Source organism: Ailuropoda melanoleuca, chromosome 3 (assembly GCF_002007445.2).
Source record: "Ailuropoda melanoleuca isolate Jingjing chromosome 3, ASM200744v2, whole genome shotgun sequence".
Classification (NCBI taxonomy): Eukaryota; Metazoa; Chordata; class Mammalia; order Carnivora; family Ursidae; genus Ailuropoda; species Ailuropoda melanoleuca.
Genome location: NC_048220.1, coordinates 86457472 through 86469485, shown reverse-complemented (window position 1 = coordinate 86469485; position 12014 = coordinate 86457472). Strand labels below are relative to the sequence as shown.

At 44.7% G+C, this 12014-nt stretch overlaps 1 protein-coding gene across 1 annotated transcript; it reads left to right on the top strand.

Moving 5' to 3' along the window:
* Positions 1 to 389: 389 nt before the first annotated feature.
* RPL26L1 (ribosomal protein L26 like 1) lies at positions 390 to 11862 on the top strand. The gene is made up of 4 exons (XM_034656728.1): positions 390 to 462; positions 872 to 1048; positions 8686 to 8826; positions 9567 to 11862. The coding sequence occupies exons 2-4, from the start codon at positions 881 to 883 to the stop codon at positions 9693 to 9695; spliced, it is 438 nt and encodes a 145-aa protein (XP_034512619.1). The 5' UTR covers positions 390 to 462; positions 872 to 880; the 3' UTR covers positions 9696 to 11862.
* The last annotated feature ends 152 nt before the right edge of the window (positions 11863 to 12014 follow it).

The window sequence follows — 12014 nt, the reverse complement described above, 5'->3', positions numbered from 1 at the left end:
ACAAAAATTTTGCATTTTGAGCAAGTTTCTCAGTGATTTTGAAGGAGCAAGTCAGTGGATTGTATTTGGATCATCATGAATGCCCAAAGCAACCAACGACATAACTAAATCACCTCAGCCGAGGGCAACAAGAGGCAAAGAAGAGTTTGGGATACGAAAGGGACTCTTGGTGTGCCTATTTTTAAAACACCAGTAGGCCTCTATTGCAGGCCCTAGAGAAGTATGCTCCTTTACCCCGGCGGTGCCAACTCTTCGTTGGGTCCTGGCGGAACCGCCGAAGCCTCACAGCCCTGAAATGCTCCCCTTGGAGTGAGGCACTGCGATCCCACCCCAAGTCGCAGGGGGCACCACCCAGTCTCGTTGGGGCAGGAACGGGGCTCCGCTTCCTTTCTACGCTTGCGCGGCAAGGAAGCCCTCACTTCCGGCCTTGCGCGCTCACGGCCTGAACCTACCGGGTGCAAGGTAAGTAAATAGAGGCTGGTGTTTTGTCCGAGTGAGAAGCTCTCCGCCCGGGTGGATCTTTCCCCGACGTGCCGCGGGGCCGCCCACCTCCCCAGAGATCTCTCTTTGTGACCTCCGACCGGGCTTTCTTCTCCTGCTCGAATCTTCCTCCCACAGTCCGCTTCGAGGTCCCAGTGCCGTCCTCTTCCCACGATCCCTCTGGTTAGGCAGGCGCTCCCCGCGCCTGCCTTACTCTGTGTTACACCCGGACCCTTCGCTTCCCCCATTCTCCTCCCTCAGCCACCTTCTTACGAGGCCACCTCCTCCCGTGGAGCCCTTGTGCAGCGATGGGGAGGAGTGTCCTGGATGGAAAGCAGGCCCTGGTACCCAACCGAGCACCCTACCCTCCTTCCCACGCCTCTCTTTGCAGACGGTCAACATGAAGTTCAACCCCTGCGTTACCTCGGACGGCAGCAAAACCCGCAAACGCCGCTTCAATGCCCCCTCGCACGTGCGCAGGAAGATCATGTCTTCCCCACTGTCCGAGGAGCTGCGGCAGAAATACAACGTCCGCTCCATGCCCATACGCAAGGACGACGAGGTCCAGGTTGCACTCCCTCAGGCTTCCGTGACTTAGCTGCATGTCGCTCTGGTGCCGCCCAGGAGTGTCGCGTGGACGTGGAGAAATCGTAGACTCACATGCCCTCACGACCCTGGCGAGTAATGTCACCCTGCAGATGTGTTGGACCGGAGATGGGGCCACCAGCATGTCTACCCAGCTTAACTGAGGGCATTCAGATGCAGTTCTTTAAGGGTAATGATTGTGTAAAAAATAGTATACCGGCCAAGCAAAACTTTGCTTTTCGATTTAGTCCCTTGCCTGCAAGTTTCCCAGGCGTTGCTCAGGGTGGCTCTTTGAACCAGAGTCTCCGGGAGAAAGTGCCGTAAGAGTAGTGTTTATTTTTTTTATTTTTTTTTTTATTTTATTTTATTATATTATGTTAATTACCATACAGAACATCCCCAGATTCCGATGTAAAGTTTGATGCTTCATTAGTTGCGTATAACACCCAGTGCACCATGCAATACGTGCCCTCCTTACTACCCATCACCAGTCTATCCCATTCCCCCACCCCCTCCCCTCTGAAGTCTTCAGTTTGTTTCTCATAGTCCATAGTCTCTCATGTTTCATTCCCCCTTCTGATTACCCCCCTTTTCTTTATCCCTTTCTTCCCCTACCGATCATCCTAGTTCTTATGTTCCATAGATGAGAGAAATCATATGATAATTGTCTTTCTCTGCTTGACTTATTTCACTTAGCATTATCTCCTCCAGTGCCGTCCATGTTGCAGCAAATGTTGAGAATTCGTTCTTTCTTTCTTTTTTTTTTTTTAAAGATTGATTGATTGATTGATTGATTGTAATCCAGTCATCTGTTGAAGGGCATCTCGGCTCCTTCCATGATTTGGCTATTGTGGACAATGCAGCTATGAACATTGGGGTGCATATGGCCCTTCTCTTTACTACGTCTGTATCTTTGGGGTAAACACCCAGTAGTGCAATGGCTGGGTCATAGGGTAGTTCAATTTTTAACTTTTTAAGGGACCTCCACACTGTTTTCCAGAGTGGCTGTACCAACTTGCATTCCCACCAACAATGTAGGAGGGATCCCCTTTCTCCACATCCTCTCCAACAATTGTTGTTTCTTGCCTTGTCTATCTTTGCCATTCTAACTGGCGTAAGGTGGTATCTCAGTGTGGTTTTGATTTGAATTTCCCTGATGGCTAATGATTTTGAACATTTTTTCATGTGTCTGTTAGCCATTTGTATGTCTTCATTGGAAAAGTGTCTGTTCATATCTTCTGCCCATTTTATGATTTGTTTATTTGTTTCTCGTGTATTGAGTTTGAGAAGTTCTTTGTAGATCTTGGATACCAGTCCTTTATCTGTGGTGTCCTTTGCAAATATATTCTCCCATTCCGTGGGCTGTCTCTTAGTTTTTTTGACTGTTTCCTTGGCTGTGCAGAAGCTCTTTATCCTGATAAAGTCCCATAAGTTCATTTTATCTTTTATTTCTCTTGCCTTTGGAGATGTGTCGTGAAAAAGGTTGCTCTGGCCGATGTCATAGAAGTTGTTGCCTATGTTCTCCTCTAGAATTTTGATGGATTCCTGTCTCACATTGAGGTCTTTCATCCATTTGGAGTTTATTTTTGTGTATGGTGTGAGAGAGTGGTAGTTTCATTCTTTTGCATGTAGCTGTCCAATTTTCCCAGCACCATTTATTGAAGAGACTGTCTTTTTTCCACCGGGAGTAGTGTTTAAGTAGTATTGGGTTTAGCGGAGGCTGGGCATTTGGTGGTACTGGATTTGGCAGAGAGAATAGAAAAGCAGCAAGTCAGAAGCATGAAATTATGAAAGAGAATGATCCTTGTGAGAAAGTATAAGACGTCTGTTCTTCCTAGAGCTTCCGGTGTGTGGTAAGAAAGGGAAAGTGGGGGACGACTAAAATAGACTGGGTAGATTAACTCCTTAAAGGAGTATTTATGGAGCAGGCACTGTTCTCGGCACTAGCAGTAAGCAAGACTGACAAGGCACCTGTTGCCATGCAGCTCAACATCTTAGAGCAGGGATTCCCAACCTCAGCACTGTTGACATCTTGGACTGGATACTTTGTTGTGGGGGCCTCTCCTGTGCATGGTAGGATGTTTAGCTGCATCCCTGGCTTCTCCCCACTAGATGCCAGTAGTACCTTCCTCACATTTGTGACAAGCAAAAATATTTCCAGATACTGTCAAGTGTCCCTGGGGGGCAAGATCCACCCCCCCCCAAATTGAGAACCATTGTTTTACAGAATGAAAGGGGATAAGAGTAAGGGATTTAATGTATCTTCTAAGGCACTGGGACACTTTGAAGCTTTGAGGAACATTTTGAGGAGTAGCTTGAAACCAGGGGATAATTTGGCTTGAGGGAATGACAGGAATAGAGTGGAAAGAATAGTTCAGAGGTATGATCAACAGTTGCAACTTCTCTTCTAGGTCCTTCCCATCAGACGTGTTCTAGAATGGGGGAATTGCAAATACACATAAGGGCTGGGTAGGCAAATTACAAAAGGGAAGTTGGCTGATGGCAAGAAAATAGCAACTGGGGGCGCCTGGGTGGCTCAGTCTTTAAGCATCTGCCTTCGGCTCAGGGCATGATCTTAGGGTTCTGGGATCGAGCCCCGTATTGGGCTCCCTGTTCTGCTGGGAGCCTGCATCTTCCTCTCCCACTCCCCCTGCTTGTGTTCCCTCTTGCTGGCTGTCTCTCTCTCTGTCAAATAAATAAATAAAATATTAAAAAAAAAAAAAAGAAAATAGCAACTGGAAAGCTCATGCCTCATTTAAAGGATATTGTGTACCTTTAACCCATTGCTGTCGTGGGGAAATGCAGGCTCCTCGTTGTCAGATTCTTGATTTTGCAAGAAAACTGGAAAGTTTAGATTCTCTTTCCGGCCCCCCATTTCCTTCCAGCTACTACTCTCTGTTCCACATGAATGGCCAGCACCTTCAAAAGGGTTGTCTACACTTCCTCACCTCCCCATTTATACCTAGACCCTCTCTAACCTGAAGTGTATCTCACTACTTTTTAGAAACTGCTTTTGGCTGAGGTAACCAGTAACTTGTTTGTGACTAAATCCGGTGGAGACACCTTGGTCTCATCATGCTTGACTTTTTCAGCAGCATTTAGCATCGGTAGCCCTGCCTTACTTCTTGAAATAGTTTGGCTTTTTGGCTTCTATGACCATTCGGGCTCAGTTTACTTTTGACTTTTCAGATTCCCATGCTGGCTGTTTCTCCTCTGATCTCTAAATGGTGGAGCTTGTCAGGGTCTGCACCTGGTCTAACATCTCATCTTGCCTACATTGCCTATCTGGGTGATAATATCTCTTCCGAGATCTAACATCTGCCCTGTGCTCACAATTCCGTCTTTTATATCCCAGTCCAAACCATTTTCCAGAACACAGACCTGTAGCTCTAACCGTGTGTGGATCATCTTTATTTAAACACCTCATAGCTGTCTCAGGCTTCTAATCCGGGAGTACTCTTGATCGGACGCTGCTACTGTCTGTAATCTGCTTTTCCGCCCATATTTCACACTTCGATAAGCAACACTTCTTCACTTGCCTGTGCCATAAACCTTTAAATTCTCCCTGACATCTCTCTCTTCCTAACCCATTTCTAATCTATTACTTAATTTTATTGATTCTGTCTCTAAAATAAGTCTTAATTCTGACCACTTCCTTACATTTCCAGGTTAGTTCAAGACATTCCAGCTTCCACTCTTACCCTGGTCAGGCATTCTCCACAGAGGGGCATTTTTTGCAAATTAGATTCTGCTTAGAACCTATCATTGGTGCTTGATTGCTTACTATCAATCTAAAATCATTGACAACAAGGCCCTGTGTGCCCCAGTCCTGGTCTACTTGTTCACCCTCGTCTTATCCTGTTATGCCCCCACATGCTCTGTACTTCAGACACACTGGCCTTTTCAGGGCCTTAAGTATGCCTTGATCTTTCCTCCCTCGGGGTCTTTGCCCAGAAGGCCCCCTCTGCCTGGAATGCTCTTTCTTCTCCCACTTACCTGACCAACTCCTCATTGTTCAAATGTTACCTTGAATGTCTGTTCCTCAGAAAGCCTTCCCAGATACATTGATCAGCGTGGTATCATAGCACCCTCTTATTTATATTTGCTTCCTAGCAGTGAACACAATTTGATTTTATTTCTTTTTAAACTGAGGCATACTGGGCCCACCTGCAGCTGCTGGAGCTCGTCTTCCTCCAGACCATGTACCCTGACATCCGCCTGTGCCAGCACCTGTCTGTGCTCACCCTGCTCCGAGCCTAGGATCCAGGTGTGGTTCCAGAACAGGCATGCCAAGTCACGGCATCACAACTGGAATTCCTTTCAACCTTCAGCCAGGCTGGAGCTTTGACTCCACCGCTCTGCTCGTGGAACTGAAGCAAAATGATTGAAGGCCCAGCTGCCTCTTGAGATAATGTGAACTGCCTGCCACATCCCAGCAGGGTTGGAGAGGGCATCTCTGCCCTAGCTCTCAAGGTCAGAATTTTGAAACCTATTCTCTGAAGACACTGATTCAAAGCTGGTCTCATGGGAGTAACACATCTTTTCTGCCTTTGGCAACTCTTGAGGATTCTAGGTGAGTTCAGGGTGAGCTCAGGGAAGCCATGACTGACAGCCAAGGAGACACACATCAGAATACTGTCCTTTCTGGCTTCCATGTTAAGGCCATATCGAGGTTCTCCTCGATGAGGATTTGCCAGTTCTCTGGCCTGTGAACCTTTACCCTTGCCTAGTTCTTTCCCTGCAGCACACTGCTTCCCCTCCCCTGAAATTGTGGCATTCATTTTGACCTGTGCACCTCCAAAAGTGGACGTTTGATTCAGTTTGCATTCCTGCTCCTCGCCAGTCCTCTTCATTTTTTGGATTGGTTTTTTAGAACTCATTATCTGCTTTGCAAGAACACTTCAGCTTGGCCCAGTTTCCCCTTGTGCTGCCTCCTTCTTCGTGCTTCTTCCAAGGCTGGTACGCTTAAACTTCTTCTAAGCCATCTCCTTCATCCACATCCTGTGCCCAGGATTTACTGGTTTTTTAGTGGGCCTGTCTTCTTTACATTCACTTGTAGCTCCAGTGACTCTGTATCCAGATTATTGCAGGAGCCCCTGCCTCTAGCTTCTCAACTTTTTACATACTGTTCTCTTTAGAAGTCTCTAGTAGCCTCCAATTGCTACCAAATGATGAAAACCTTTTGGTTCCTCTTCCAGACAGCTAACTGCTATCTCTAGCCAACAGGGCAGTTTTGGAGATCTTCACATGGTCACCCGTGCACAATATATGTTCTGTCTCAGAGCCACTCCTTTCCATTTTGGAACCAAATGAATACCTTTTTCTTTCAGAATACTTGCAGTCTCCGCTCCGCCCCCTTCTGAAGTCTGAAACTTTCTGTAATCACGATTTTGTACCTGTTACTTCAGTCACTCCAACATTCCCCTTCGCCCTTGTTATTGTACTTCTGTGCAACGTTAGTGAATTATTAAATGTCTCCACAAATGAAAAATAAATAAAGCTGAGGCATAATTTACATAGAGTAAAATGCACAGGTGAGTTTTGGCAGATGAAAAGCCGTGTAGCCATCACCATGATTACGATCCAGTAAGTCCCCATGTGCCGTGTTCCGGGTAGTGAGCATATGTATTTGCATGCTCATTAGTTAACAGCTTGTTGTCACATTTGTTCCGTTATCCTTCCTGTAGTTGACCATTCCATGGCATTTGACATTCTTTCCTTGGCTGCAGTAACCCCACATTCCCCGTTTCCCATTCTCTGTGGCCGCCTCAGTCTGCCTTATAAGCTTTTCCAAAATGTTGGCTTTTCTTAGATTTCTGCATTCTGCCCTCGTACCATAAGCTCCCTGAGCAAAATCAGGCTCTGAATTGCTATCTTTGGAGGATTCCCACGTCTTTGTTGTCAACCCAGTTGTCTTCCAGCTGTGTATGGAATTCTCCACTAGAATGTTAACGAGATGCCTCAAATTCAGCGTGTTCCCAACTACACTGTTTTCTGCTAACATGTTTCTTCCCCCATGTTCCATGCCTCTGGGAAAGGCATATCTGTCCATCCAGTTGCTCAATCAGATTTTGGATGCAATCTTTGCCTCTTCTCCCTCCCCTTTCCAACCCAGCCAGGTTAGTCCCATCCTGTCCCTCTCCTCGCTGGTCTAGTGTTTGTCCAGTTCTCTTTAACCAGCGTGTTCCTTTGGACTCACTTTACTAACCTCTTTCTTCAGTCTTGATGATGGTTAAGGGGCTTTTTCACGGACTCTTCCGTGTAAGAGTCTCTCTGGTCATACGGAGTGTGGTGAATTTTCAGTGAGGCCTGGCTGTTCTCTTTCCAACCTGAAAATCACCGTGGTAAGTGAGCTGAACAATCTAAATAGACATCTTAGGAGTATTGAGATTCTCTAGTTTTTTTATATGTGGTATTTCCTTAATTTTATTATATCAGCATCAGCCGTATTGTGGCTCCTGTTTAATAGGCTTGTGCCTTCAGGGAAATCATAATCTGGTTGGTTTTGAATAGTGTTGGAGTGTGAGTAGATTTTTAGTGTGTGAAAACAGCCCAAGAGATTTTAATTTAACAATTTAATTTTTTTCCAACTGTAAAATATTTGTGTTAATTATAGAAATCTTGAAATTTGGGGGCACCTGGGTGGCTCAGTTGGTTGAGTGTCTGACTCTTGATCTCAGCTCAGGTCTTGATTGCAAGGTCGTGAGTTCAAGCCCCACAAAAAAAGTCTTGGAATTTGGAAGAATAGTACATTTTTTTTTTTTAAAGATTTTATTTATTTATTTGACAGAGATAGAGACAGCCAGCGAGAGAGGGAACACAAGCAGGGGGAGTGGGAGAGGAAGAAGCAGGCTCATATTGGAGGAGCCTGATGTGGGGCTCGATCCCACAACGCCAGGATCACGCCCTGAGCCGAAGGCAGACGCCTAACCGCTGTGCCACCCAGGCGCCCCGAATAGTACATTTTTTAGAAAGTCATCTGTAGTCCTACTTCTGGGCAACCATTATTGACACTTATATTTCCAACCCATCTTGTTACATGCCGTATATCTGAAACATACATATACAAGATTCAGACTATCTTTCATCTAAAGCTTTGTTTTCTTTCTTTTTTTTTTTTAAGGTCCTATCTTCAGCATTTTCCTAGGTCATAAATTATTTTCGAAAACAGATTTTAAATGGTTGCATGAGAGTCTCAGTATAATATCTTTAACCACCCTTCTCCATTTAATTACTTAAGAGCGATTATATTTTTTCTTTCTTAAATTTTACTTAGCTTTATTTAACTGAGATATAATTGATATATAAGATTGTGTTAGTTTGGGGTGTATAGTGATTATACTTTTTTACTCTTGGGACTAGTTCTGTGATGACCATGTTAGTTTAAGGAATTTTTTGTTTCAGAAAAGAGAAAAAAATTCAGGTGAAGAATTTTCAGCTGACTTAGAACAACGCAGAGCAGATTTATAGCCAAAAAATAACTGACTTTTGACAGCTAGGGTTCATCTGCTTTTGTGCAAAAAGTTATATGTTAGTCTGTGTGTTCCTGATAATTAATTTCCTCTCTGTGATGTTCACATATTTGAATGCGGGGGAATTCTCTTTTGTGTTTTCTCTTAGGTGGTTCGAGGACACTACAAAGGTCAGCAAATTGGCAAGGTAGTCCAGGTGTACAGAAAGAAGTATGTCATCTATATCGAGCGGGTGCAGCGTGAGAAGGCTAATGGTACAACTGTCCACGTGGGCATTCATCCGAGCAAGGTATGTCCTGGGACTGAGCGGTGGTAGCAGCTGTGTAGCTTAGCGCTGTTATTAGAGTTATCAGTGTGTTGGTACTGTCTACTCAGGTGGCCCAGGCAAAGACTTCTAGAGGAAGGTCAGGCAGGCTTGATCCATTCACCGGCCTGTGATATCATCAGGGATCCAGATTCTTTTCTTGTCTGTTTTGTCATCCTTGCTGAAGGCTCTGTCTTCGAGCAGGTTGCAAGAGGGTTCCAGGTATTGTGGACATCGCTTTCCCACTGGATGATGTCCAGAGGGAGAATTGAGAACGTCTCTTACTGTGGCCCACATACCCACCTCTTGGAATAGGCTGTTCCTCATTTGCACTCCTATTTCATGCACTGTATTTGTAGGGTCTTTCTCCTCCAGAGTTACAGATAAGGACGGAGTGATGAGGGTCTTACTTATCCTTATGATCTATGGTCCAGTAGCTGGTAGGAATGCAGACGTTTAAAAAACAATGCATTTTGCCAGCCAAGGGGTGATAGACAAACCAGAAACATCTTGGTAGTATAATTTTTCCCAGCCCAAATGGTATTTGATATCACTAATATCTAACTGGCCTCTTACATCCTCAGGAGTAAGAGGGTAGGAGGATGGGTAGCAGAAGGAACCCAAACTGCTATTGTTGGGAAAAGCTGTTCTGTACAAAATAATTGTAGTTATAAATCCTTTCCTTAAAAAAAAAAAATAAAGATGTGTTTTCTTACTCTTAACAGGTGGTTATCACCAGGCTAAAGCTGGACAAAGATCGGAAAAAAATTCTCGAACGCAAAGCCAAATCTCGACAGTTTGGAAAAGAGAAAGGCAAATATAAGGAAGAACTTATTGAGAAAATGCAGAATTGAATGTAGCCTGTTGTGCAAGCGCCGTTTAACTGTAGACCTTTAGCTTGGTGTGTGTTCCTTTGAAACTTCTCAAGATGTCTGCCAAACATTTCATCTCCTTCCTGTTTTGCTATTGATAATGTAGCTTTGTAAATCCGCTTTTGCTGTTTTAATTAATAATTTTATGACTAACAATTGAAAATGTTTCCTAATTCCAAGGGGAATTTGCATTGTTTTATAGATAAAATTCATCTTATTGTCAATTCCTTGATGCCATTCTTTCCTATGTTTAATGTACTGAGCAATAGAATAGCAGTGGCAGGATGGCTCTGTTCCTGCCTGGACCCTCATGCTGATTGGGTAGACAGGACAGGGCTCTGGTCCCTAATTCAGGGGTTTGTCCCACTTAGTAGTATTCGTGACGTCAGCTGGCACATGTAAGACCTTGCTCAGTGGCTGGTGCTGCTCTGATACTCCTGTCTCAAGTCTGATGGATTGCTCCATGGCCCGTTTCCTCTCCCTTGTGCTCCAGCCAAACCAAATGGCATGCAGCTCCCTGACCAGGTTGCCCTTCCCAAGGTCTTGACTTTGCAAGTGCATTTCCAAATGACTGAAATGTCCTTCCTCTCACCTGGAGCTAACTCAGGAAACTCCAGACTGACACAGTCTGGAGGCAGGATTTGGTTCACAGATTATGTTTGTCCTTCTGTTTTCATAATTTTTTTTTAAAGATTTAATTTTTTATTTATTTATTTGACAGAGAGACAGCCAGCAAGAGAGGGAACACAAGCAGGGGGAGTGGGAGAGGAGGAAGCAGGCTCCCAGTGAAAGAGCCCGATGTGGGGCTCGATCCTAGATCGCCGGGATCACGCCCTGAAGTGAAGGCGGACGCTTAACAACTGCGCTACCCAGGCGCCCCATGTTTTCATAATTTTAATAGGTCAATTTCCAACATTTAAAAGTTGAGGGGTTTCATGGAGAAATCCAGATCTTGCTTCACCTGGTTGCATGGGGCCCTGATTCCACACAGCATCAGTTGTGTGGAGCTCAGAGGCTGGCTGCTTCCCATCCAGCACCATTCCTGTACACAACTTGCTGGGCCCCCACTGGCATCTTGAGTTTTAAACTCCAGGTCTAACTGCAGCCAACCTAATGTGAGTTCATTCCTTAGTGAGTTATATAGATAGAGACTACATCAGGTGTTGTTATACAAAGGAAACTGCAGCAAACAGGATCACAGGGAATAGCTTCCAAATCCGGGACTCCCCCGGTAGGGGTGAATAGGTTTCTTTTATTTAGGGTTATGATGAATATTCAGAAAGGAGTTTCTTCACTGTAGGTAGAGGTGGGCATAAGGTTGTGCATGTGTCTTGAGGAAACATGCCTGTGCAAGCATTGTATGTTATATTAATGAGGTTTGTTCTCCTTGGGTGGGGATTTTAACATTATAATGAACAGAGGTAACTGTTGGACAAGAGGAAAGGGCTACGGGCAAGCTCTGAGAGCCAATATAAACTGGATTGGGTCTTGGGCTCCTTATCTCAGGGAAGGAATGCTGGGCCTTGCTTACTTTTGAAACAGCCCTGGGAGTTTTGCCACTGATTTATTGTCTCTGATATGGTTAGGCTGTTTCCTGGCCTACTAGAATCTGTTAGTTTTTGCATTCTCTTTGTTCCCTTAAAATCCTTAACTATCGAGGTTTTTGTTTTTCTTTGTAATTCTGACACCTCCTAGGAAGTTCTGCAAGAAGTGTGCTAGGGCAAGAACAGCCAGTTGGGCATCGATGGTGGGAAACAGCTGGGGCCTAAAATGACTTCTCTTTGTTTTTCCGAGGACCCCTAACTCTTTGCTTCCATCACTTCTAGTTACCCTTCAAGAGTTAGCTCCGGATCGGCATCCAAAATCCTCCCGTGGGGCGCCTGGGTGGCTCAGTCGGTTAAGCGTCTGACTCTTGATCTCAGCTCAGGTCTCAGTCCCAAGGTTGTGAGTTCAAGCCCCCCATTGGGCATGGAGCCTACTTAAAAAAAATAAAAAGTAAATAAAAACCTCCCTTGCTTCGGTAATAAATTATTGATTAAAATTCATAAATGATGAAATTGCATAAAATTATAAAAAGCCTTTTATGGCTGTCTAGTGACACGTGGCCTGATACATTGGAGTTTCTTTTTTTTTTTTTTTTTTTTTTTAAAATTTTTTTTTTTTTTTTTTTTTAAAGATTTTATTTATTTATTTGACAGAGATAGAGACAGCCAGCGAGAGAGGGAACACAAGCAGGGGGAGTGGGAGAGGAAGAAGCAGGCTCCTAGCAGAGGAGCCTGATGTGGGGCTCGATCCCACAAT